The sequence below is a fragment of the Rattus norvegicus genome, chromosome 1 (assembly GCF_036323735.1).
Source record: "Rattus norvegicus strain BN/NHsdMcwi chromosome 1, GRCr8, whole genome shotgun sequence".
Lineage (NCBI taxonomy): Eukaryota > Metazoa > Chordata > Mammalia > Rodentia > Muridae > Rattus > Rattus norvegicus.
The window spans coordinates 87,868,712-87,896,176 of NC_086019.1; the positions used below are offsets into that span (position 1 = coordinate 87,868,712).

The 27,465-nt window shown below is 50.5% G+C and overlaps 2 protein-coding genes across 8 annotated transcripts; one reads left to right on the forward strand and one right to left on the reverse strand.

The window, feature by feature from the left end:
- The first annotated feature begins 147 nt into the window (after positions 1-147).
- Six5 (SIX homeobox 5) lies at positions 148-5,218 on the forward strand. Of its 2 annotated transcripts, XR_350160.5 has the most exons (4): positions 148-1,498; positions 2,271-3,064; positions 3,198-3,939; positions 4,340-4,387. XR_350160.5 is itself a non-coding variant. In NM_001372077.1 (3 exons), exons 1-3 carry the CDS (start codon positions 720-722, stop codon positions 3,785-3,787), a joined length of 2,163 nt encoding a protein of 720 aa, NP_001359006.1. In that variant the 5' UTR covers positions 695-719; the 3' UTR covers positions 3,788-5,218. The 2 variants fall into 2 exon arrangements, 1 of the variants encoding a protein (NP_001359006.1); NM_001372077.1 differs by having other exon boundaries at positions 695-1,498; positions 3,198-5,218.
- On the reverse strand, positions 4,309-27,381 carry Meiosin (meiosis initiator). 6 transcript variants are annotated; one of them, XM_063277543.1, is made up of 13 exons: positions 24,234-27,380; positions 17,543-17,633; positions 13,044-13,155; positions 11,835-11,960; positions 10,845-11,093; positions 9,831-9,924; positions 9,051-9,148; positions 8,460-8,615; positions 8,112-8,164; positions 7,178-7,336; positions 6,873-7,105; positions 6,079-6,168; positions 4,309-5,218 (listed from the first exon to the last, which is right to left on the reverse strand). In XM_063277543.1, exons 1-13 carry the CDS (start codon positions 24,302-24,304, stop codon positions 5,050-5,052), a joined length of 1,701 nt encoding a protein of 566 aa, XP_063133613.1. In that variant the 5' UTR covers positions 24,305-27,380; the 3' UTR covers positions 4,309-5,049. The 6 variants fall into 6 exon arrangements, with proteins under 6 accessions (XP_063133613.1, XP_063133616.1, XP_063133606.1 ...); XM_063277546.1 differs by having other exon boundaries at positions 6,873-7,108; positions 9,051-9,121; positions 24,234-27,378; XM_063277536.1 differs by having other exon boundaries at positions 6,873-7,108; positions 24,234-27,378.
- Between the last annotated feature and the right edge of the window lie 84 nt (positions 27,382-27,465).

The following is a 27,465-nucleotide window of genomic DNA, read 5'->3' on the forward strand; positions in this document are numbered from 1 at the left end:
AGCTAGCGGGAGGCAAAGAGCACGAATCAGGCTGAAGGGTGGAGCTTAGGCATCTAGCCAGTAGGAGAGGAGCAACAAGCCACCAGAGACACCGCCGCCCCCCACCCTCCCCCCCAGCTGTGACCCAGCTGTGCAACTCAAGCTTGGAAAAGTAGGGGGTTGGGCCGGCAGCCTGCCGCCACCTTCCCACTGCGCCTGCGCAAGCCACGCGCATCCGCTTCTAGGACAGACGCCCCAGAAAAGTTGCTGCAAACTTTCGAGCGAGTTTCCCCGCCCCTCCTCCCAGCTAGATCCACCGCCTACCCGCGGGGCCGGGAATTCCGAGAGGCGGAGCAAGGCGCGGAGATGGAAAGGGAGGGGGCCTTCAAGGGACCTGGGAGATCGAAGAGCTTCGCGCCCTTAACACCCCTGGAAGGCCCATTACCTTCTCCGTTGCTCTGATAGAGAAACTGAGGCCCTCAGTCAGAGGCACACCCGGGGGGGAGGCCGAAAGCGTGGCCAGAAACGGAGGGAAAAACAAAGAATCCCGACAGCCGGGGAGGGGGGCGGACACACACGGACAGGGACAGACCCCAGTGTAGAGCTGGGTCTAGTCTTTGGGAAGGGGCCAGAAGACCGCGAGGGGACAGGAGGAGGCGAGGAGGGCTGGGCGGGGGAGGGGGCTGGGGAAGCCCGCGGGAGGCGGCAGAGGAGGGAGGAACTTCCCAAAGTTGCCAAACATGGCTACCTCGCCTGCCGAGCCGAGCGCGGGGCCGGCGGCTCAGGGGGAGGCGGCGGCGGCGACCGAGGAAGAGGAGGAAGAAGCGCGCCAGCTTCTGCAGACTCTTCAGGCAGCCGAGGGGGAGGCGGCGGCGGCCGGGGCGGGAGAGGGGGCGGCGGCGGATTCTGGGTCCCCGAGCGGCCCAGGGTCTCCACGCGAGACCGGGACCGAGGCGCCCACTGGCCTTCGCTTCTCGCCCGAGCAGGTGGCATGCGTGTGCGAGGCGCTGCTGCAGGCGGGCCACGCCGGCCGCTTGAGCCGCTTCCTGGGCGCGCTGCCCCCGGCCGAGCGTCTACGTGGCAGCGATCCGGTGCTGCGCGCGCGGGCCCTAGTGGCCTTCCAGCGGGGTGAATATGCCGAGCTCTACCAGCTCCTTGAGAGCCGCCCTTTCCCCGCCGCCCACCACGCCTTCCTGCAGGACCTCTACCTGCGCGCGCGCTACCACGAGGCCGAGCGGGCCCGTGGCCGTGCGCTGGGCGCGGTGGACAAATACCGGCTGCGCAAGAAGTTCCCTCTGCCCAAGACCATCTGGGATGGCGAGGAGACGGTCTATTGCTTCAAGGAGCGCTCGCGAGCAGCGCTCAAGGCCTGCTACCGCGGCAACCGCTATCCCACGCCAGACGAGAAGCGCCGCCTGGCCACGCTCACCGGCCTCTCACTTACACAGGTCAGCAACTGGTTCAAGAACCGGCGACAGCGCGACCGTACTGGGACCGGCGGTGGAGCGCCCTGCAAAAGGTGAGGGGGACCGGCCCTCATCCAAGGTGGCTGCTGGAGTCTGCGCGAGTGACCCTTCACACCCCTCCTTGGCGTCGGCGAGTGCATGGGCTGAGCGCTGAGAGAGACTAGGCACACCCTGGGTTCTCTGGGCATCACTGCCCCACGGCAGAGGTTTTTGCAGCTGAGACTATGCTGAGACTGCAGTGCCAGGAGTGGGGGAAAGGGGAGCAGTAGGAAAAGTGAGGCATCCCTGGATGGGGCGGTCGTAAGGGGAAGGGGGCCTTTGTCTAAGGCACCCGGGGTAAAGACCCGCTTTTTGGGGCTCTGCAATCTGGCCCCTCGGTGATCATTACTTACACCCACCCCCACGCCCCCTCCAACCCAAACAGCGTGGTCTGTCGCTTGTCTTTGTTGTGAAACGTGAACCTCCTCCGGCTCCGGTTTCCCTGTAACCCAAGCCCTTCCCCTCCCACCTCCGCGCCAGGCCTCTAGCTCTGGTCTCTGACGCCGGGGGGAAGAACTGGAGTAAAAGCTGCTGCCTCACTAGGCAGCCACGCGCCTGCCCACCCAGGGGACTTGGGGCAGCCTGGGTGCGCGGCTGCAGGCCAAGGCGACGGGAAAGCTTTCCTCCAGCTTAGCATTCCTGCCGTGCTGTCAACCCCAGCGGAGCTTGTAGGGGCCCTGAGTTCTCTGAAGGGCTAAAGTAGCTAACGGGAGCTTGGGTTGCCTATGCCTCAAGGGTGATAAAGCCTTCAAGCCTAAAAAGACTTTTAACCCTTTCTCCTTCCAGCGAGTCTGACGGGAACCCCACTACGGAGGATGAGTCCAGCCGCAGTCCGGAGGACCTGGAGAGGGGTGTGGCCTCCGTGGCTGCTGAGGCTCCCACCCAGAGTTCCATCTTCCTGGCAGGGGCCACCCCTTCTGCCACATGCCCTGCCTCCTCTTCTATCCTAGTGAACGGGAGCTTCCTGGCAGCCAGCAGTCCCCCAGCAGTGCTCCTCAATGGCAGCCCAGTCATCATCAATAGCTTGACCCTAGGAGAGGGCTCCAGCTTGGGGCCTCTGCTACTCACAGGGGGAGGGGGTACCCCTCAACCACAGCCCAGTCCCCAAGGGGTCAGTGAGACCAAGACTTCCCTGGTCCTGGACCCTCAGACAGGAGAGGTTCGACTGGATGAGGCTCAGTCTGAGGCCCCTGAGGCCAAAGGGGTTCATGGAACTACTCCTGGAGAGGAAATCCCAGGAACCCTGCCCCAAGTAGTCCCAGGCCCCCCACCTGCCTCCACCTTCCCTTTGACCCCCGGAGCTGTGCCCTCTGTGGCTGCTCCTCAGGTTGTACCACTCTCCCCTTCTTCTGGGTACCCAACAGGCCTGAGCCCCACCTCCCCACTGCTGAACTTGCCCCAGGTGGTGCCCACCTCTCAGGTGGTAACCCTGCCTCAGGCTGTGGGACCTCTCCAGCTGTTAGCAGCTGGACCAGGCAGTCCTGTGAAGGTGGCAGCTACAGCAGGGCCTACCAATGTGCACCTGATAAACTCTAGTGTGGGAGTGACTGCGCTGCAACTTCCCTCATCCGCTACTCCAGGTACCCTTTTTTTCTTGGGGTCTGAGTGGGCTTGGGGAGCAGTCGTCTCACCCTGGCATATGTCTTGGGGTTAAGCCTACTGGCACCCCTGCCTGTCACCCAGCATCTTCCACTCCACCTTTTTTCTCCACAGGAAACTTGCTCCTGGCCAACCCTGTGTCTGGCAGCCCCATTGTCACTGGGGTAGCTGTGCAGCAGGGCAGGATCCTCCTCACGGCCACCTTCCCCACCCGCATGCTCGTCTCCCAGGTCCTGCCTCCTGCTCCCAGTCTAGCCCTGCCCCTGAAGCAAGAGCCAGCTATCACAGTGCCTGAAGGAGCCCTCCCAGTGGGCCCCAGCCCCACCCTCCCAGAGGGTCACACTCTGGGGCCAGTCTCTACTCAGCCACTGCCACCTGCTCCTGCTGTCACCTCTGCCACCAGCCTGCCTTTCTCCCCAGACTCCTCTGGCCTGCTTTCCAGCTTCTCAGCACCCCTACCTGAAGGTCTGATGCTGTCACCTGCGGCTGTGCCAGTTTGGCCAGCAGGGCTGGAACTGAGCACAGGAGTAGAGGGGCTGGGGACACAGGCCACCCATACTGTGCTGAGGCTACCAGACCCTGACCACCAGGGGCTGCTCCTGGGGGCCACAGCAGGGACTGAGGTTGACGAGGGCCTAGAAGCTGAGGCCAAGGTCCTGACCCAGCTGCAGTCCGTGCCTGTGGAGGAGCCCTTGGAACTGTAACTGCCTGGATTTAACCACTTCTCCTGACAATGGTGTCAAGGTGCTAAGACAGGAGGAACCCTCAGTAAAGTGGCTGCAGTCTGAAGTCCCACACTACGCCCTCCTACCTGGATGAGCTACAAGCATTGGAGGAGCCAGAGAGACCACCACAGGTCAGGGCACTGTCCCTCTCCTGATGACAGATCTTGTTCTAGTCCTCTCCTTGCTCTGCCTGCCCAATGTGTGTGGGCTCTAGGGGCCTTGACTTGGGCTGTGCCCTCCTCTACCTAGTACTAGTAAGAGAAGGCTCTGCCAAGTGGCTGATTTCCAGCCAGCACCCTCAGTATAACACTATTGATGGCCCCACTGATACCCCATTCCCAAAATTTCCTGAGAGACCAGGGTTGCCCAGAGACAGCCCTTCCTGTTGAGGGTCTGGTGGGTGCACAGGCCTTTCCCCTGCTTCCCTGGACTTGAGCCCCAGGATCCAGCCCCAGACCAAAGATTTCCCTGTCCCCTGGGGCAATCCTGACCCCTTTGTCTAGTTTGTATTGTAAATCTTTATTTTTCTAGGACATGTTATGCCTCCTCCATTTCAATTAAAGTCAAGTTAACAGACAACAGAGCTATTGAGGGTAAGAGTCACCCGACAAACAACCCACCCAGGAGAGAACTGGGGACAAAGCCCAGCCAGAGGCTGTGGCTTGTTTTTCTTGAGATGGGAATCATGTTCTATATAGCCCAGGTTGGTCTCAGATCCCATCTTCCTGCTTTAGCTTCCTGAATGTTGGAATTATAAACATGGGTCACTATGTCTCAAGACTGGATTACTGAGGTAAAGGGTTTAAGTTCAGACCTGTAGGCTCTGGGGGGTTTTCAAAGTGAAGAAGCAAACGGCTTCTGGATTTGATGTGGAAAGCACACCATGGCCAAGAGATCCTGGACACAACATTCCTTCTCCCCTGTTGGTAAAAGGGGTTTCACTTCATTTTACATAGAGCAGGGAAGGACGCTGTGAGGTGAGGCCATGTGGTTCTGGGGCAGAGGGGAGCTCTGCATTTCATCTAGGGCCCCCACCCTATAAGAACAGATGTAGGGGGGCTATTGGGTAGGGCTGTGCACAGGCAGAACACAGAGCCTTGGGTCAGTCAATACATTTCCTCTCTAGTGCTGAAGCTGGGGGGCTGGGAAGGGGAGCCATAGCAGGGCCTGAAGCTCAGGGGAGACAAATGTTAGAGGACCTGGGAACTAAGTAGGTGGCAGAGCCCAGCAGGGACTGCCTCTTACTCGCAGTGAGGGGTGGGCAGTGAGGTGAGGCCCAAAGACACTTGGGCCTTCTCAGCCAGCAGCTGATAGAAGGGTTTGGGGGTCTCCCCATCGTCGTCCTCACTGCTGGAGCTTTCCTGCTTCACAATTCGGTTGTGCTGCCGGCTGAACCTGCGTGCCTTAGTGCTGGGGACAGATTGAGGTTCCTCATGCTGGGCTCCTAGGTTCCCCAACTAGTTCTCTGCCCCCAGAGGTGACCAATCCTGGACTTGAGGGAACCAGAACTCTCTTTGGTCCCATTGGGGCCAGTTTCTCCTTTGGGCCTCCAGGGGCTAATACTGTAGATTGGGCCCTGCCAGACCCTCAGCACACAGCTGTGAGGGTTTGGCTAGTCTGGAAAGGAGCAAGGGTGAGCCCTTGATATTGATGGAGGGGTCAAAATTTGGGAAGGATGAGTAAGATGAGATAGAAGAGGCCAAGTAATAGGAAAATAACTGAGATGCTCGTGTGACAAAGCAGAAATGGAGGCAGCAGGTCCAAGACCCAGGAAAACTCACTCTTACCAACTGCAGGTGGCACTCTACCTGTAACCCCCCCCAAGTTGTGACCAACCTGTGACCCAGGGCCTGGGAGATACCCAGTGAATAAGAACATGTGCTCTGAGCTGTGAGTTTGAGTCACCAGTACCCATGGAAAGAACTGTGCCTGACTGTGTGCACCTGCCTTCGAAGCACTGGGAGCAAAGGCAGGTGGATCCCAAGAACTCACTGTCCAGCCATCTGGCTGTAAAGGCCAGTTTCCCAGTTCATGGGAGGCCTTGCCTCAAGACAATGAGGCAAAAAGCAAAAGGAAGACATCCGATGCCCCATTCTGGCCTCTGCATGCATGTGCGTGCACCACACATATACAAAGAAAAAGGAGTTTCACAGGTTCTCAGCCCAGCAAAGCCCCAACCTGTTAGCAAAGTCATGAGGTTCTGAGTGAGGGATGGGGGTCACAGGTTGGGGCCCAGAGTCTTCCCATGCCTTCTAGAAGGTACTTCTCACCAGTATGGTTTCTTTTCTTCCATAGTCATCCCTCGCCACAGTTGAGCCAGATCCTTGGTGGCAGCTGTGGATGCAGTTCCAGGACAGGCTCTGGTACAAGAAGGAGGAGGTCACAATGGCCACACCATGGTTCTTAGCTATTGTTTCTCTCCCACCAGCTTTCCTGTACCCTGTTACACTCTACACTGATGCAAGGGAGATACACATATATCCCCCAAAGCATAAATGACCTACAGCCACCACTTCACAGGCTCCACCCCCAACATGTTCTTCCAGTGAAAGGACCAGCTCTTGTTGCTGGCACTCATCCCACAGTGACAGCTCCAGCACTGGCACCTGACCTAAGTCAACCCCACAGAAATGAGACTTCTAGGGCTTGTGGCAGGATTGAGCCCCAACCTCCTGAGGACAACCTGCTACCAACGTGGCCTAGCATGCAGGGGCTGACAGCTCAAGAGAGGCAGGACTGATTCAGCCCAAATGCAACCCCTCCTGATGGCAGTTTTCTTTTTTCTTTCTTTCTTTTTTTTTTTTTTTTCGGAGCTGGGGACCGAACCCAGGGCCTTGTGCTTGCTAGGCAAGCGCTCTACCACTGAGCTAAATCCCCAACCCCGATGGCAGTTTTCTTGAAGGTGACAAAGGCCAATTAGTTTCCTTTTCTCCAGTGTTTCAAGGTGACACTCGGGTGTGCTGCATAGGATGGGAAGGCTCAGCAGTAGGGCCACTTGGTCTTGGGGTGCACATGGGGATGGTAAGCCCTTTATACCTTTAAAAACCTGGGTACCCTCACCCACCGGATGTACTGCTTCCGGTTCATCCTGCAGAACATGATGAAGCCATTAACACACTTTTTCTTCACCTGGCCAGGGCAGGCTTTTCTACTGTCTTTGGGCTTCTCGGGGCCCTGGCTTGCCTGGACCTTCTTCATCTTCTTGCTAGCTACCAGCAGGCCAGAAGACCCCCGGGTAGGTGTCCATGTGTAGTCTCTGTCCTCATCACTTGAGGTCTGCAAGCCCTCAGGATTGGCCTGCTGCAAGACAGAAAGCTGAGCAAGGGAGAAGACCCCTGTCCTCCTTGGGTAGGTGGCCACCCCTCTCACCTCCTCCTGTCCCCACAAGGACTCTGTGTCTGTGGACTCTGAGCTGGAGCCACAGTTGGACAGCACCTTGACATTCTCACTCAGCGACAGGTAGCAGTGGTCCAGTGAGACAGAGGATTGGAAGTTAGGTGGGCCTGTGGGGGCTCCAGAGGATGCTTCCTGGATCAGATGAGGAGGAAAAAGACACTGACGACAGGATATGCAGTACATTAAGAACAGCTTAGGTTACACACCCTTGTCTGTCTCCACACCCTGGAAACTTGGGAACCTTGGCTCTAATGTCCTAAGCAAGGGCCTTGTGGCATCATGAGGAAACTGGAACTAGAGTGCCTTAGCTGGAAGACGCAGGTGCCCCCTCCCATCTGCACAACCATAACAGCCTCAGCACCAGTCCCAGCTGACTAGTTCTCCTCTCCTGCTCCCTCCTATGGCTTAGCTGGAAGCCAAAACAAAGCTGGATGACACCAGTGGGTTCTATCTTAATGAGCCACCATGAGGTCCAAGATGCAACTATCCACTGTGGGTAAACTCCACGCTCAAGGAACTGAGACTTATTTGCCCAGGTAAATTGGTACACTCCTGTAATCCAAGCTCTCTCTGAAGGCTGAGGCAGGAGGATTGAGTTTGATGCCAGCCTGGGATCCAAGAAACCCTGTGTCAAACATATGGACACTGAGTAAACCATGGAAGGTGAGAGAATCCTCCACCCCCAGTCCCCTGCCCCCACCCCACACATTCCAGCCCCCTGCCCCTGCCCCTTTCCCCACCCCACTCTTCTTGAGGAGTAGCTGTGATCTTAGGTAGGCCTTTCCCAGGGCCCTCACGGGCAACAATGAGCTCAAAGGTGGCTGGTGAGGACAGAGGTGGTAACTCTGGGAAAGATGAAGGTGTGGGGTGCACAGTGAGGGAGACAAACCAGGAAGACAGAGCCTACCTGCTCTTGTGGGCCCTCCACTTCACAGGCAGCAGGTGAAGACTCCAAAAGACCTGTGAGCAGAACACTGGCAGGACTAGGCTTTCTGACTGCACCCCAGATAGCCCAGCCATGTTTTTCCACTTTCTCCCCTTTGGGATCTCCTAGCCTGTGTCCGAGTCTCACTCATAGGTCAGCTGAGGGCACAGTGACAGCTTTCTAGAGCCTCCCCCTCACTACATGGCCTAGTAGTCCCTGTGTTGTGAGGAGCTGTAGGCCCCTCTAGGCCCTCTGGGAATCCACTGGGTTCAACTCAGGCCCAAGTATTTTTGGTGAATGAATGAGGCTCCTCCCACTCCAGTAGCCCACCTTCAGTCAGAAAGTAGGTACCATCCTCCAGGACATGATCCGGCAGGATTTTGCTTGGGGAGCTGAAGAGGGAAGAGCTGACTCCTAAGATCTCATTCAGGTAGTTTGCCACATGCCAGGTATTGATCTGGGAAGACCCCAAAGCCAGTGGGCTCCCTGCAAAGGATCATGGCACTCAGGTATGCGGTCAACCCCCAATACAGCAGCAAGCTTTGAAGAGATAGCGTCAGACAGTGGGGAGAGAAGACTGCCATTTGGAGTTGAGGTGGTATAGGAAATTAAAAGGCACATTGCCTGGCAACACATCAACAAAAAGGAAAGACCATCACAGTATGCCAGGGCCAGCAGACTGACCATAGTGACCCATCGCTCTGTGTTTAAAAGGTTCTGCAGTGGCTGGGTCGTGGGAAAGCAGGGATTGATTAGCAATGCCCGGCAAAGCAACTAGAGGCAAAATGATGCTAGGCATAGTGTTTTCCATCCCTGTGCTTAGCAGATCCCCTGCCTTCTTCCTGCTTTTCCTGCCATAGAATTCCTCTGTGAGGAAAGTTCAGAAGGCTCAAAGCCTACAAGGAGAGGACTTGTAATCACCATTGGGGCTATCCTCGGAGGTCCAAACAGGAAGCCAGGGGTCAGTGTCTGGGGCTTCTTTGTCTGCCTCACTGGAAGTACACAAGAATAGCTTCTGCCTGCAAGAATTGGAATCAGAGGAAGACACAGAGCCCTGGACTGAGCTCACATGGCTAAGTGCATGGAACTCCAGGGAATTCAATCAGCTGGGCATCTGCCCCCAAAGAGCTTCAATTCTTGTGTGGAAAAATGAGCTGGTAAAAAGATCCTGATAGCAGAAGGGACCCCATGCAGGAGATTCTAGGGAAGACAAGAGGGCAACTAGGAGAGAGAGAGAGTGATCAGAGAAGCAGACACTCCAAGCAGAGGGACAAGGGCAGCACGCTGCTCAGAGCAGGTTGTGTGGGGACTGGGGAACATTTAGGTTGTTCAGTGGAAGGTTGGTAGTAAAGCAAAAGAGGGTTCTCGTGGTGAGAGAGGGTCACATTCTCCAATGCCAAGGAAGAGGTTTGGGCTCTACCTTGAGTCAGGGGCTTTCAAGTCCCACTGATCAGTCAAAGTCTGTATTGGAGATGAACTCAATGGATGAGAACATGCTGGGAGGGAAAGAGAGGCATGGAAGAGCAGCAGGTGACAACAACCAGTTTAGAAGCTGGGAAGCCAGACCTTTCTGGGAGCCTGCACCAGCCAGCATGCAGCTGGGCTCAGAGTGCCATTCAGGGAACCCTGGCCGAGAATGTAAAGCCATTTCTCACAGTCTGCTGATACAGCCCCAGACACTGACACCTGGGGATTCCTTACCTGACACAGGGCTGTGCCCTGGTGAGGAAATAGGACCTCTGAACTTTGATGTCAGCATTGGGCTCTCCATCCTGGACTTCTACAGCATGATCACCTAGAGGAGGGTGTCAGAGGAAGGTAACTATGCCTGAATATGGGCCAGATACCAGGGCTCCAAGACATGGGGAAGAAGAGGAACCGGGCATGGTGCCTGGGTGAAGCTAGAGTGCATGAGTCACCCCAACATTGACTCATACCTCTATCAGAAGCTGCCAGCAGATCAGATCTTTAACATGGAATAACAATGCCATGACAACAATGACGGCACACAAGAGTCCTGGCCCTGTCCCCATCCCTGTAAGTCCTTTACTGCTGTACAGCACCGTTAGGCCGATGGCTTAGCCCAGTCACTGCCATGTGAACTGGCATGTCTAGCCCCAAATCACAAGATGCCTCTTCTGGGACCAGGGTATTCTAATACCCCAGCAAGTCTGGATGGCCCTGGAAAAGTGGGGAATTCCATCGCTGGAATGAGAATTTAGTCACTACTGTGTCACAAGCACCAATAGTTCATGGCCTGGCCTAGAGTAGGTACATGAACAGGGAAGCATGAAGGAGGAGAGGAACTGGGCACCTGGCAGCCTTAGAGTGAGTTTGAGGCCTGGACTTACACTCCTGCCTGCTCTCCTGTCCTTTTGAGGTATTTCAACACCTTCTCACCTCTGATACAGTGACAGGGCCAAGGGACAGTCTGGCTTCTTCAGAGAAGCCCAGTAAGCATATGCTGCCTCATGACAGATTTGAGACTTGAGGTGTATATACAAAGGTAACCCCAATCTTGTCCCTCTTACAGAGACTGACACAAGAAAGGAAAGCTGGGAATGAAAGCCCCATGATGTGAGAGGCAGTGTCACCTCATTGTCACCCCATTTGGTGAAAGAACACAGATACACACATCTGTGTACACACATGGGAGGAGCAGACAAAGAATACATGCAAAAAAAAAGGAACTTCCTTCTAAGGAAAGGCACCAACTTGTGATGTCATAGGCAACGATGTTCTGAGCCATGTCCAAGAACACCAGCTGGGCCCCTTGTTCGTCCCCTTCAGACACGGGCGGTGCAGTTGTGGGGCAGGTGCTAGGGCTGAGGTCTCCCAGATAGGTGACACCTTCCTCATTTTCTTCCTTTAGGCCTGGGTGTGTGGCTGGGTATACGGCGATGGGATTTTCAGATTGGTCCAGAGCTAGAGAACGTCGAGGCTTACAGGGCCAGGCGGGGCGCTCTGAGAGAAAAGAGACAGGAGTCGGGGGCCTGATAAAGGAACTGCAATGCCTCAGAATCTGGCTCAGGCAGGGAATTATTCTGCTCTGGGATGACATATTCCAGAGCACTGCTTGTCCTGGTGCTCCCAGGTGTGCCCAGCTCTTCGGATAGAGCTCACTGAGCCAACTCTGTGTACACAACTCTGAGCTTTAACTGCAGAACACACAGTTGGCGTGACTTGTCACACCAGGCCAATGGGTGCGTGCCACACACTTAGGAATTTCTAAGCACCTCAAATCATTGCAGTGTACAGTTGTGACTAGAGACCAGTGCTTAGGCAGGTCATAGCCCCATTTCACAGGTATGGGCACTGAGGGCCTCGAGGGGTTGGGAAGTGAGGGTGCGCTGAGGCTGGGATAGAGCCAGGACTCTCAGCCTCTACACCCCGATCTTGCTACCCCCCACCTCCCTATGCCCTAGATCAAGGAAAATAAATGATGACAGCAGCATCCTACTTGGGCCTTGTCAGTGCTTCTGATGTAAGTACTGCTTGGCAGCATCTGCTCAGGCGTTTCTGTAACCTTGAGAGGAGCTGGACTGCTGCCGGCCCAATGAGGAAGAAATGAAAGCCCATGAAGGCCTGGGAGCGGACTCAGGCATAGATTGGCAGGGTCTGACCCTGTGTGTTTCTGGAGAAGGAGACTACTCTGTGACAGCGTCTGTAACAGCGGTTCCTTGTGCTTCCAGAGGCCACACATACCTGACACTTGGGTAAACTTCTTCTTCCGAGGTTTTGAACAGTTGCTCCAAAGGCCTGACTTCTGAGAGCTGCAGGGGGTGGAGTGTTGCTGCTCTGTCTGGCCAGCAGATGGGTTCACACCCGGCCCTGGGAGCAGAAAGGGCACAGATCAGACCCCATTCCTGCTCTTGAATGTCCTCCTCCTCCTCCCAGACAAGGCTTTTCTACCCTGGGTTGGGGGAAGGTTTTCAGGCAGACTTTACCAACGAGGAAACTGAGGTCTACTGCTGCACAGCTAAGAAGTCAAAGGATGGGGCAGGCGGCACTTAAGGGGCTAAGGCAGAAAAGTTACTGCAAGTTTGACACCAGTCTGGGCTACATAGTAGGACTCTGCCTCAAAAATAAAATAAAATAAAATAAGGAAAAAACAAAAACAAAAACAAATTAACGTGCAGGTGCTCCCAGGTGAGTCTTCTAATACGTCTCATGTCCACCCCTCTGTTTTGCCTACAGACCTCATCGCTGCTCTAACTCTGTGCCCGCAGCGTCTTCCCGTCTGAGTGTTTCACACCAGTCACTCTACAGTGCTGGGTGGCTGTGTGCTACAGCTCCCATGATGTTTGTATTAACATGTCTGACTCCCATGACATACACAGAAGGAAAGTGCTGGTGGGGTCTCAAATTACAGATTTCAGGACTGAAGTCCGAGAGGCTATGGTCACAGCAGAGTCTGAATCGGGATGTGGCTTGTGTGCATCAACCCACACAGTGCAGCATCTCCTCCAGTCACGTCTGTTGCTTGACTGCCCCTAAACACCCCCCGTTTCCTCACACCCACATGATCTTGCTCAGGGTGGTTCTGCAGTCTGGCAGGGCTCCCTTATGCTGTCCTTGAAGGCCAACTTTCTAGGCTTCCTCCTCCAAACCACGAAACACAGTGTCTGTATTTTGCTTTGTTTCATTGAGACTGGGTCTTGCTCTGTAGGTTAGACTGGGCGGGAAATCATTGTGTAGCCTATGCTGACCTTGAACTCCATGCAGTCTTCCTGCCCCAGCTTCTGAATGCTGAAGTAACGGGTGTGAGTCGTTACCTCTGGTTCTCCTACAACACCTCTCTGCGGTACACCTCTCTGATGTAGTTCCCTTCCCCAGGAAAGGGGAGATAGCCAATTGGTTTCCCTAACAGTCAGGAAAATGTGCTCTAAAGGCATTGGAGATGGAACTGCTCACCCACAAATCCATCTTTGCCATTGCTGCTGTGGAGCTTGAGCAAGGCCTTGGTCATGTCGATGTTTCTCTGGAGGTACTGGATGTAGTGCAGGATACGCAGCAGGATCTCCTTCTGCACAGAGACAGGGTTGAGAGTGGGGCACATTGCCCACCTGTCATCCCCACTCCTCCAGAGGCAGAGGTGGCAAGGATCATGCGTAGGAAGCCAGGCTAGGATGCATTCTGCAACCCTGGCTTGCCCCAGGGTCAGGGCCCAGGAGGCTCCTGGGGAACAGAGCCAGGAAGTCTGAAACCCCACTGCACACAGAGCCATCAGCGCAGCCTCTGGCAGAGCTTCCTTCACCTGCTCTGCAGTTTCACCCTTAGCTTGCCCTAGAGCCAGCTGAAGACTGAGGCCGAACACAATGGGGTTGGCTAGAGATCAGGGTCTCTGGCCTCCAGATCCCAGCTATTAGCATATACTGTTCGCCTCTGGCCTTTTGCTTATTCTTAATTCCCTATCTGGCCCTCCTCTTCTCCCCATAAGCCCCCTCACCTGCCCACTCCTCCTCTGAGCTTCAGCATGGCCACCCCCCCTTTTTTTTTTGTTCTTTTTTTTTTTCGGAGCTGGGGACCGAACCCAGGGCCTTGCGCTTCCTAGGCAAGCGCTCTACCACTGAGCTAAATCCCCAATCGGCCACCTCCACTTTTGACTATCTGGGCCTTGCTGGGTCAACTTCCAAAATGCCAGCACTCTGAAACACCCTTGACTTCTTTCCACCTCCACATTTTCCACACTGCTTTCCGTTATCTGTTGCCATGTTGCTCTCCCCCTTTGACCTTGAGCCAGTTGAATCGTGATTTTGGCTAACTCATTCCTGTATTTCTAAGGCAGAGGATGTAGAGGTGGCTTGGCCAGGGGCTTAAGGAAGATTTCTCACAGCGCCCAACAGGGTGCTCCTGGCCAGTGCCTGACATCACCCACACCACTACCTCCACTAAATGCTTCCTGAGCTACTGGAGACACAAAGCTAGAAGCAGTACAGGCAATGTGCCTTCATGGACATAAAGTCCAGCAAGGACAATGGACACTAAATAACTCAAAGAAATTATTCTAAATTATCAGCCAGTACAGTACAGTACAGTACAGTAGCACACCTGTAATCGGTACTCAGGAAGGTAACACAGGAAAATTGTAAATTCTGGAACAATACTGGCTCTGTACCAAAACCCCATATAAAGAGAGTCAAAAGACAGACTGAGAGAGAATAATTTTTGACACCTCCCCAAGATAAGCACACAGTTTTTTAAAAGACTTAGTCGATGTTTGAATGAGATTGTCTTCAAGGGGGTCTTAAGGAATCAGAAGAGAAGAAAGGAAAGCTGTCAGGAGCACTGAGCAGTTGTCTTTCCTAGATTGGCATGTCTAACCCCAGGCTTGGAACAAAGTTACAATGAAGCCTCTGTGGCTGTGAAGAGATACATATAATTGCTCCTGCAAAGGTGGTTAGATTCCCATCCCTGATTTCAAAGTAGAAGACTGGTTTGGTTTGGTTTAGAGAAAAGGTCTCACTGTGTACCTCAGGCTGGCCTGTAGCTGGTGATCCTCCTGCCTCAGCCTCCCAAGTGCTGGAATTACAGACATGAGCTCCATACCCAGCTAGAAGGCTCCGACTTGATGCTTTAGGAACCTGACCTGGCAGCTATAACTGGAAGGTGTAACCCAGAGACCATCTCAAGTTCTAATACTTAAAACTGTTGCAACAGAGAGATTTGGGTCAACAGTCAGGCTGAACACAGAGCGACAGTGGGAGACCACTTCCCCTTGGGTATTTATGAACAATCTGTTCCCTCAGGAATTTCTTCCTTTTTGTTCTGTTTTTTAAAAATGCATGGATTTGGGTTGGGGATTTGGCTCAGTGGTAGAGCGCTTGCCTAGCAAGCGCAAGGCCCTGGGTTCGGTCCCCAGCTCCAAAAAAAAAAAAAAAAAAAAAAAGAAAAAAAAAGAAAGAAAGAAAAGAAAAGAAAAAAAATGCATGGATTTTTATTGTTGTATTGTCTTTGAACAGGATCTCACTATGTAGCTCTGGCTGTCTCTGTAGACCAGGCTAGCTTTGAACTCAAAGAGATCCACCTGCCTCTGCCTTTGACTGTTGGGATTAAAGGTATACATTGTCACACCCAGCCTTCTTCATGAATTTCTTTTTTTTTAATGTTTATGTATTTATTTTGTGTAGTGAGTACACTGTAGCTATCTTCAGACACACCAGAAAAGGGCATCAGATCCCATTACAGATGGTTGTGAGCCACCATGTGGTTGCTGGGAATTGAACTCAGGACCTCTGGAAGAGCAGTCAGTGCTCTTAACCGCTGAGTCATCTCTCCAGCCCTCATGAATTTCTTAAACTGAAAGGTGAGCATCTCCAAGGCTCAGTCAGTCCAGCAGGTAAGAACAGTTCCCAGAACTGACATGGGGCTCATAACTCCCTGGATCCGACACCCTCTTCTGACCTTACAGACACCAGGCATGCACACGGTGTACATGTGTGCATTCAGGCAAACATTTAAACACATAAAATAGACAGATATAATTTTTTAAGCGAGCATGTTGCTAGATGTGGAGATGCACACCTTTAATCCCAGCAGTAGGAGGCAGAAGGAAACAGATCTCTCTGAGTTCCAGGACAGCCAGGGCTACACAGAGAAACCCTGTCTCAAAAACAAAAGCAATTATTTTTCTTTTTCATTTGTTTGAGACAGGTCTATTATATAATCCTGTCCTGAAACTCACTCTAGACCAGGCTGGTCTTGAACTCAGAGATCTGCCTGCCTCAGAGATTCTGCCTCCCTAGACAGGCCTAAAGATAATTCCAAAGGAGGTGGACATCTTGTAGTAATGAAATGCTAGACTCATCCCTTGAGGGCAGGAACTGTGTCCTTCTCTTCTCTGGCTTCCCAGAATCCTATGACATCACCTATGCATACCAAATATACAAATGCTTGAGGACATGAAAAATTTCCCCATAGTCAGCATCCCAGTTCCAAAGGCAGCCACATCCTAGTCCCATGTCTATGAATAGGCTGCCTTATTTGGAAGGGAACTTTACAGATGTCACTGAGCTAAGGACCTAGAGGTGGAGAGATTACTTATCTACATGAACCCGAGGTAATCATCATGATGTTTGTAAGCAAGATGGAGGCGATAGGGTCAACGGTGGAGAAGACCATATGAGAACAGAGTAGAATAGACCTTCCTGATGGTCTTCAAGGAGTGTGAGACCTTTGAAAGATGTCAAAGGAAAAGATAAGGTGCTCTCTCCTGATGGGGCGGCGGGGGAGAGGGAGAGAGAGGCTGTCTGTCTCTCTGAAACCAGGGTCTTGTGTATCTAAGGCAAGGGCACTACCACTGAGCTACCATCCCCAGTCCTCTGTTTACATTTTTAGTTTGAAACAAGGCTTTTGCCCATGCTGTTTTAAACTCACTCTGTAGCCTAGACAGGCTTTGCATTTCAATTCTCCTGCCTCAGCTTCCCAAATGCTAGAACGAAGTGCATGTACCACTAGGCCACACTTTTTTTTGGTTCTTTTTTTTTTTTTTTTTTTTTCCGGAGCTGGGGACCGAACCCAGGGCCTTGCGCTTCCTAGGTAAGCGCTCTACCACTGAGCTAAATCCCCAGCCCCAAGGCCACACTTTTTGCCTTCCCCTTACACCTTTTTATCTTTCCTCTAGAGCCATGCACAGGCCGGGCAAGAGCACTGTTGTTAAACTACATGCAGGGCATCACTTCTGTCTTGTAGTATCACTTGGGAGTAGGAGTAATCTTTGCTGTTTTTAATAACCGAGAAACCCCGCGCTGAACAAGACAGAAGAGTGTCAGGTTGCAGCTGTGAGGGCTCCAGCTCTGCTGAGTGACCTCTGCCTCTACTTTTTCCACCCCCAGTTCCCTTTGCCTCTTTCCTGTGTGTATGTGCAAGCTCATGTGGGTGTGCACATACATGTAGAGGTCAGCATCATTCCTAAGGGGTTTGGAGACAAAACAAATCGTGGGTTTGTTTTGGTTTTAAAACAGGTTCTTTCAGTGTACACTGAGCTCACTGGCAAATTTAGGCTAGATTGGCTAACCATTACAAGTGTGTACTAAGACACCTACCTCATGACACATGGCTTTCTGTGGGTTCTGGGATGGGAGCTCAGGTACCAATGCTTTTGTAACAAGTTCTGACTGAAGAATCTCCAGCCTCTGCTCTACCCACCCCACCTCTTATCCTGGAAGAATCGCACAGGGCTGTGGGTGTAGGTCAGTGGTAAAGCACTTGCTGACCCTGGGTAAGGAACTTGTCTTCTAAAAAACTATTCTCATGGGATCATGGGCTCCCAGAAATTCCTGTTCAGAGCATCATGACTACTCCTATTTTCAAGTCCGTCACTGAGAGGTCTGTGTGTATTTCCTGGGAGAGGCCCCCACTCACCGCTCTGACACCCTGCCTCCCACCTGACTCCTCTTCTTCAGTCCCCTCACCTTGGTGTACTTCTTGTTTCTGGTCTTCATGGTCACAGGGATCATCATGGCCAGTTCTCGAAGTTTGTTCGTGTGGTTTTTCTTATCCTTCCTGTTTGGGGATAAGAGCCAATTTTGGTTAAGACATCTAGAATTACACCGAGTTTCTTTGGAGACAAGGTGATCATACTGCCTCAGCCTCTCGAATGCTAAGTTTACAGGCATGAGCCACCACATCTACCTTTTAAGGTGTACCACCTGCCCCAAACCTTCAGTCTCATGTCAAGACCATCCTCTACCTCGATTCTGGAACAGGCAAGACAGGGTCTCAGGCATCATCAGAACCTATAACCCTATTTTCCTTGGACCAATGAGTCCCCAAATCTTGCCCATCTCCCACCTCCCTCCAGCTTTTTTTTTTTTCTTTTTTTCGGAGCTGGGGACCGAACCCAGGGCCTTGCGCTTGCTAGGCAAGTGCTCTACCACTGAGCTAAATTCCCAACCCCCCTCCAGCTTTTCTTAAATCCATAATCCCTGCATGGCTGTCTTCACCCCCTTCCAAGGCTCTCAGCCTCCCACCTGGCCTCCTGCATCCATGTTCTCTGAGGCAGCAGCTTTCCTGAAACATAAATCTGATCTTGCTGCCCCCTTGTTTCACACCTTGAAGGTCATACCATTGGGGTGAAGCAATTTTCTTTTTTCTTTTTGAGATGGGATCTTGCTATGTAGCCCAAGAGGGACTCAAACTCAGCAATCCTCCTGGTTTAGTCTTCCAAGGACTGGGATTACAAGTGTGCACTGTAATCTTGGGAAGGCCAAGTTTAAAGTCTCTGTGTGGCTCATAGTATCCCACCTTTCCTGACTTTTCCATACTCACTGAGCATCACTACACACGGCAGGTGAGACTGATGCCCCGTAGTCTCTCACTGTATCCAATGGGCTGTGGCACTCTGGAAAGTCAGGGTGTGCTTGCTAAAGACCTCTCAAAAGTTGATTTGTGATAGCCGAATGCATAATTCATGAGATACACACAATAGAACATGTACAACTCCACCCTTACCCCACCTGGTGGAACCATAAAGATGAGGACGTCCTCTCCCACATTACACACCACCCCATTGCTTCCATGGTTCCTGTGAGTGACCTAGACCTGCATTACCGCCAATCCTCCTCAGGGCTTTCAGTTGCTAGCTCTCGTACCCTACTTCCCCCAAAATGGCCTACCCTGTCCACACCAAAACAACCCTTCCATTGCAGGTGCAGGTTTAGCTCCACTCAGCAGTGATGCACCAGTGTCTCCCCGCCTGGCCCCTGGGCCTGGTGCCTCACATGGAAGGAAGAGTTTCTCCAGTCCCTGACTCTGAGGAGATGAGATTCTGTGTGGGAGGCACGCCCATTTTCCTAACCAAACTCCAGATTTTTAGAAGAATCTCTCTGGACTGGGAGTGTGACTCAGTGGTCCTATAACTCACCAGTGAGGACTGGGCATGGTGGCAGGTCTTTTAGTCCCAGCGTTTGGGAGGTGGTGGCAGGAGGATTGGTTTAGCCATCCTAAATTACACAGGGATTTTGCAGCTAGCTGGGCGACATGAGACCCCGTCTCAAAAAATATCTGCCCCACCCCAGAAAAAAACCCAAAGCATTCAGCAGTGAGAGGCTAAGACTCACTAGAGTACTTGCCCAGCCTGCCTGAGGATTCCAAACACTGAAGAAAAAAAGAAAAAGAAAAGAAAAGGAGGGCTGGAGAGATAGCTCAGCAGTTAAGGGCACTGACTGCTCCTCCAGAGGTCCTGAGTTCAATTCTCAGCAACCATATGGTGGTTCACAACCATCTGTAATGTGGACCCGATGCCCTCGTCTGGTGTATCTAAAGATTAGTGACAGTGTACTCACATATATGAAATAAATAAATAAATAAATAAATAAATCTTTAAAAATATTTTTCTTATATAAAAAAGGAAAGGGACAATAATGGGGTTGGGAGCAAACAAGAGTTTGAAAATGGCCACTGTGTGAAGGTACTTGTGGGCAGCCTGATGACCTGAGTTCAATCTCTGGAACCTACATAGTAAGTAGGAAAGGACTGACTCCGGCACACATAATGCCATATCCACCCTCCCTTGCCATAGAATAAGTAAGCAAATGCTGGAAGCATCTTTCTCACCCCCACATTCAGCAATTAGCTAGCAAGAATCCAGTCTGTGGTTGGAGTTGTGGACAAGAGCATAAAGAACAAGCAGTTCTTCAGCAGCTGAGGGTATAGTTGGAGACAAGGTCCTCAACCACAGTGAAAACATAGAGCATCTAGGACCACCATGAGCTAAATAATGTTTGAGGAGACACGACAAATAAAAATGTGGGGTCACTTGTTTAATAAAAGCTTCGTGATGAAGAAAGCAGAGCATTAAACTTATCATTTAGCTCTTTATATTCTGAGTGTGTGTGTGTGTGTGTGTGTGTGTGTGTGTGTGTGTGTGTGCATATACAGACAGGTGTACATATACAGACACATACACAAGCACCCACGCACATATGCATGCAGCATGTGCTAGAAGTTGACATCAGGTGTCCTCCTCAGTCAATCTCCAGGTTAGTTGTTGAGACAGGGTCTCTCACTGAACTGAAAACTCACATATACAGTTAAACTGGCTGGCCTAACCTCAAGGATCCTAGCTCCATCTCCCCAGCATTTGTTTGTATCTTGGAGGTACTGGAGATCCAATCTCAGGTCCTCAACCTTGCACATCAAGAACTGTACTGATCTAGCTACCACCTACCCCATCGCTGACATTTTAAACCTAGGCCTGCTGAGGATGAGTGTACAAGTCAGACAGCCATCAGGTCGGTGCTAGTGAAGGTAAAGGAGAGGCGTTCCTTGGTTATAGATGCTTTGACGTCTGTAGCAGGCTTTGGCCTAAAAAATGAGTGACTTGTTACCTAGAACTACAGTCTAACCAATGAAGTCTTTCCTCAGGATCTAAATCTAGACAGAACCTAGTCTAGAGGCTAAGAGTTACAATGAACTCATACAAATAAAAAAGAAATAAATCTTTAAAAAAAAAAGACCCTTACCCAAGATGCAATCCATGGACCACAGGAAGCTCAAGAAGAAGGATGACCAAAATGTGGGGGAAAAATATCCATAGGAGGGGATATGGAAGCAAAGTTTAGAGCAGCGGCCCAAGGAATGGGCATTCAGAGCCTGACCCACATGTGGCCTATATATATATATCCACCAAACTAGAGAAGATTGATGAAGCTAAAAAAAACGCATGCTGAAAGGGACCGGATATAGATCTCTCCTGAGAGACACACCCAGAGCATGTCCAATACAGAGGTCAGTGCTAGCAGCAAACCACCGAACTGAGAACACGACCCCCTTGGGGGGAATTAGAGGAAGGATTGAAAGAGTTGAAGGAGCTTGCAACCCCATAAGAACAACAATGCCAACCAACCAGAGCTTCCAGGGACTAAACCACTACCCAAAGACTATACATGGACTGACCCAGGGCTCCAACTGCATATGTAGCAGAGAATAGCCTTGTTGGGGCACCAGTGGAAGGGGAAGCCCTTGGTCCTGCCAAGGTTGGACCCCCCAGTGCAGGGGAATATGGGGGGGCAGTAAGGGGGATGTTTGGGGGGAATACCCGTATCGGGGAGGGAGAGGAGAGAGGATGGTGGCTTATGGACAGGAAACCGGGAAGGGGAATAACATTTGAAATGTAAGTAAAGAAATATATCTAATAAAAACAATTTTTAAAAAAGACCCATGGAAAGAATTTAATGGGCTTCCTGCAGCAGACAGCATCCTTAGTTTACCTCTTCAAAATGTTTGTGCATACGGAAACCACTCACATCTGAATGGACGAATGCCGAGAAAAGTGTCATAAACTAGATTCCAAGTTACCTCTTCACTGAATACAGTTTTTGAGGGGTGTTGCCATTGGACACACTGTGCTACCTAGGCTGGCCTCCAATTCCTGGGCTCACATGATCTAGCCTCTGCCTCTCCAGTAGCTGAGACTGCTGGTGAGTTCAGGATCATCACTATCATCCTAGCTAACCCTGAACTATTTTCTTTTTTTAAAGACAGGGTCTCATATAGATAACCCAGGTTGGCTTTGGGTTTCTCTATGTATGAAGCTAGCCTTGAACTTCAACTATCTATCTATCTATCTATCTATCTATCTATCTATCTATCTATCTATCTATCCATCCATCCATCCATCCATCTATCTTTTTCAGTACCGAATAGAGTTTATTTAGGGAATGGGGAGGAGGGGAGTTGAGGGGTAGTAGAGACAGAAAAAGGCAGAGAGAGGGGGGGAATAAAGGAATAGAGAGGCCTGTGTAAAGGAGTAGAGGAGGCTGGCCATGAGGACATGGAGAGAGAGGGGGAGGGGAATGAGGAGAGAGGGGACAGAGGGGCAGAGGGTAAGAGAGCAAGAGAAGAGCAAGAACAAGAACTATCTATTTTTGAGACAAAGTTTCTCTGGGTAGTCTGACTGCCCTGGAACTCACTGTGTAGACCAGTCTGGACTTGAACTCAGAGATCCACCTGCCTCTAGCTCCTGAGTGCTGGAGTTAAAGTTGTATATCGCTATACCTAGCGCAGATATTATTCTTTTTAAAAAGTATTACATTTTATTTATTTTTATATATACGTATGTTTTTCCTGCATGCATGTATGTGCATAGCTGGTGCTCTCAGAGGTCAGAAGTAGGAGTGGAGTCCCTTAGAACTAGAGTTATGATGGTTTTAAGCCACTGAACCTGGGTCCTCTGCAAGAACAGAGGGCACTCCTAACCACTGAGCTATCTTTTCAGCCCTGGGATTTTATTTTTAAAGAAAAACTAGTGCTTGCCTAGCACACACAGATCTCTGTGTTCAATTCTTAATACTGCATACAACAGATAACTATAATAAATAAATTCCCCAAAACTTTGTTTGGCCCTGTTATTACTTATGTTTGTGTGTAAATGCAAGAGTGTGTAGAGGCCTGAGGTCCTCCTGAACCACTCTCCATCTATGTTTTAAGAAAGTTTCTTTCTCAGCCTGGAGCTCATTGATTTAGCTAGATTGACTTTGACTGGCCGGTAAGGCCTAAGACTCCTCCTGTCTCCACCCTCATCTCGTGCTGGGATTACAGACATATAGTATGAATGCCTGCTTCTTCCTGCTGGTTGGGGATTAAACTCCTACACCAGTGCTTTGAATGACAAGCACTTTGCCCACTGAACTATCTTCCTGATCCCATGTATTTACCTACTTGCATGGTTTGTTTGCCCCTGCAATCCCAGCACTTGAAAGTATGTCTGTGGCAGGGGGGTTGCATGAGTCTAAAGCCAACCCAGAATGGAGCAAAACCTTATCTTGAGAAAACTGAAAAAAAAAAAAGGCTCTGTGGGATGATCAAGCAGGCAGCAGATGGACCTGAGTGGCTGTGAGTCATCTTGCCCTCTCTGAGGAGTCTGTTTGATAAGGGAGATAAGATAAGTCAGGGCAGCAATACCACTTCAACCCTTGCCTGCCTGGGACCAAGCCATGCCCTGATATCCCTGAATTTTTGTTTAAATGATCCAACAAGTGCCTTATTAGCATAAGTTAGTTTTAGTTAGGTTTCTACCCATAGAAACCAAGAGCCTACTATTATAAAGTTTCCTCATCTAGAAAGGGGGAAACAAGAGACTGAACTGTAGATCACAAAGGTTCTAAGGAGCAATAGGCTGCAGGACACATGAATTTTCATTTTCTTCATGATGTTCCTTCTGAGTGCAGTACCCGCACAGAGGACCACAGCAAAGGAGATGCTTAAATTGCAATGTTAATAAATGGATAAGGAGGGGTATACGGACATCCATTAAGGGGAAGATAGTAAGATGAACTTTGAATGTTTTAAGTTTGTCCAAACTGAATGGATGGAGAGGGAGTCCAATCCAATCCTCAATCTGCTGTATGAATCCCCCCTTGCAGATTCCTAGAGCTGAGGATATAGCTCAACGGTAGAGGGTTGCCCATCATGCATGTGTCCCTGAAGGCCATTTCAATATCATTTCAATATCCCTTGCCCCCAATACCGATGATTCCTAACAATTGGCGTCCCAAAGATGAATGAATACACACTGTAAATGAAAGAACGGAAGAAAGCACATTTAGAAACCTCAGAATTAGAGGGGCTAGAGAGATGGCTCAGCCATTAAGAACACTTGCTGCTCTTACAGAGGATCCAGGTTGCAATCCCAGCACCCAAAGGTGGTTCACGCTTTGTAGCTCCAATTCCAGGAGGATCTGGTGCCCTCTTCTGGCCTCCTCAGGCACTGCATGAACTTGGTGCATGCACAGACATACAGTCAAACAAAACATGGACACACATAAAACTAAAAAATAAAGAAAAAGGTCAGAATGGGTGATGTGAATGCAGTATAGGGATAAAAGAGTTCCTCAGCAGTTGAACATCAGGAGGCACTGGGTTCATACCCAGCACTCAAACAAACAAACCAACAAACCAACAAAGCATATTAGAGCCTGAAATCACCTCAGAACCTTCTCTGGAACTGACAGGAATATTTCCACCCACTTCCTTCCGGATGGCTGTAATGGTCATTAGATACAATCGAAGAACTAAACAAACAGTCTGGAAACAGTGTTTAGTAACATCTTGTTACTATTGTTTTGAGTGGCTGGTGCTTTACTGAAACTAGAATACAATTACCTGTCAGTAGAACTCGGAGAACTAGCTCTGAGCTGATCAGAGAAACGCGAGAATTTGTCGGAACCCAACATCTGCAAAGGGGGAAAAGAATTATTAGTGACCCTTGGGACTCCAAAGTGAACTAGCCAAAAAATTTATGACCTTCCCCACCCACATGGTACATTTTAAAAAGCACCTAGAGTTCCTAAAATAGGACATAACTATGGGTTCAGGAACCTAAATTAAAACCCTAAACTCTAAAAAGAAAATCACAAATCTCAAATGGTAAATTCGAGCTCCTTGAATTTCGATCAAAATCAGCAAGTTTCCAGACATTGATCTCGGGATTCAGATATCAACTGGATGCCAAAGGCTGAAAAACAGACTGTCTAGTTTGAAAAGTGTGGGGTGAGACCTCTAGAAAAGGGATATGGGGGCTGGGGATTTAGCTCAGCGGTAGAGTGCTTGCCTAGGAAGCACAAGGCCCTGGGTTCGGTCCCCAGCTCCGAAAAAAAGAACCAAAAAAAAAAAAAAAAGAAAAGAAAAGGGATATGGGGGTGTGTGAGACAGGGTCTCTCTGTATAGCTCTGGCTGTCCTAGAATTCACTATGTAGATCAGGCTGCACTTGAACTCACAGAGATTCACCTGGTCCTGCCTCTCCAGTGCTGGAATTAAAGAGTTGTGTCCCCACACCCAACTAGATGATGATATTACTAGATGGAAACTGACTTTAAATATTCCATGTGAGGGCTGAAGAGATTCCAACAGTTAAGGACACTGACTGCTCTTCCAGAGGTTCTGAGTTCAATTTCTAGTAACCACATAGTGGATCACAACCATCTGTAATGAGATCTGATGCCCCCTTCTGATGTGTCTGAGTACAGCTACAGTGTGCTCACATACATAAAATAAATCAACAAATAAAAGAAATACCGAGTGAGAACCGGGCATGGTAGCTCATGCCTTTAATTCCAGCACTCCAGAGGCAAAGGCAGGTAGAACTCTGAATTCAAGGCTATCGTGGTCTACAGAGTGAGTATTAAGACAGCCAAGGTTACATAACATAGAGAAATCCTGTCTTAAAAACAAACAAACAAATAAAAAAGATGGCTTAGCAATTAAAAGTACTGGCTGCTCTTCCAGAGATTCCAGGTTCAATTCCCAGCACCCATATCACAGCTCACAACAGTCTGTAGCTACAATTCCACAAAATCTGGCACCTTCACAAACATACATGTAGGCAAAATACCAATCCACATAAAATAAATCTTTCTTTAAAAAGTCTGAAGTGAGAGCTGGAGAGATGGCTCTAGGTTAAAAGCACTAGCTGCTTTCCCAGGGAACTTGGACTTTATTCCTAGCACTCACATGGTGGCTCACAACTGGCTCTAACTCAAGTTGCAGGGAATTGATGCCCTTTTTTCATCTACTCCAGAAACTCCATGCATGTAGTACACATACATATATTCAGGCAAAACACTCACATATAAAATAACTTAAAAAAAGAAGAAAGAAAGAGAGAAACAAACAAACAAAGAAAGAAACAAAGAAACAAAGAAATCCAACCAGGATTAGTGGCCCATGCCTTTAATTTCAGGACTATGGAAGCAGAGGCAGCCAATTTCTGTGAGTTCCTGGCCAGCCAGGGCTACATAATGAAACCCCATCTCAAAATACAAAAACAATCAGACAAAAACAAACAAACAAAAAAACTATGCCACCAATAAACAAACAAACAAAATACAAAGTGAAGACCAAATCCCCAAAAGGAGCTTCCTAAACCTATATATACATCCTGAAAATCTAATACTAAAGTACCGGATGTGCAAAATGTTGACTATTGACCCTCAAATAGGATTCTACTCCTAATACCAAAATCACAAACCACAAACTACCGCCCTAACCCCCACACGGTCTTGCCTTATACTAGCTCGGGTTTCTATAGTCCAGTCTGGACTCCAACTCACAAAAGATTGTATGTGTGAATTACCACAGACAGCTCAGACCACAAATCTTAACACTGAAAAGCCCAAATCCTAGTATCCAGGGTACAAATAAACAAACAAAAAACACCACCTCACCCCTCCTAAAATATATGGGGGAGGGGATATTCAAGAGGAGCTCCCCCTTCTCAAAGGAGAAGATGAAGGGAATGGGGGAAGACTACCAGAGGGGTGAGGACTGGAAGGAGAGGAGGGTTGATACTGGAATTTAAAGTGAAAAAATAATTTTTAAAAATGTACTTCATGTCCTACAATAAATATCTCAAAACTCTTGTCTGTCCCTCAGATCTTCACATTGTGATCTCCTTAGAAAACTTAGATCTCACGCATGCATCCCACTGAGATCTGGAACCCTAAAGTGACATCTATACGCAATGAGTAGGAAGGCTTTAAAATTAATTCTTCAGCAAATCCTCCCGGCATGCGCCACCACAACCGGAGATAAAATCCTCAAAGACCCAAACCGTACCTCACCCCGGAATCTACTCCTGCCTCAGTGGTCTCCACTGATACTAAAAAGCCCCAACCCTGTCAAATTAGACCTCTGACCCTCTGAACATTAACTCTGGAACCCCAAACTAAGATTTCCACATCTCCCGCCTTTAGCTTCCAAAAGCCCGAGCCTCGAACCGGAGACCGCACGTCTCCAACGCCACTCAGAACTTTCCAGAAGCCCAGCCTGGATTCCCTCAAACCTCTCTGGAGCTCTGTGGCCCTGCTCCATCCATTCTAAAGCTCCCTAGGAGCTCCCTAGGAGTCGCAGGGTGCGACTCAAACGACTCCCGTCTCCACACCATCTCTCTGTCACCTCAAGTCAGCTAGAGCCGTGGCGTCCAGCGCCCCAGACCCGTTGGTCACCAGCACTCGCCTCAGGATTTGCAAAATGGCGTTAAGTCTCGACTTCTGCTTTGGCACTGGGCTCACGCTTCGACAGTCCGAAGGACTCCGAAGGGTTCTGGCAGCGGCAGCGGCTCCCGCGCCTTGCGGGGCTCGCGAGGGTCCTAGGGATGCAGACCGCGTTCCTCCCCAGGCGCGGGCCGAGCGAAGAATGGCAGGGCGCGAGGCTGTCGCGCGAAGTCACCAGAGCGCCTGAGGCGAGGCCACGCCCCTCCACGTTCCCGCCACGCGGTGCCAGGCACGAGTAGAGGAGGCGTTGGAAAAGGGCAGTGCAGCGAGTGGCCCTTGCGCACGCGCACCCGGGGCAGGGCACCGGCCGCAGCTCTAACACGTGCTCCTGTTCCCGCGCTCG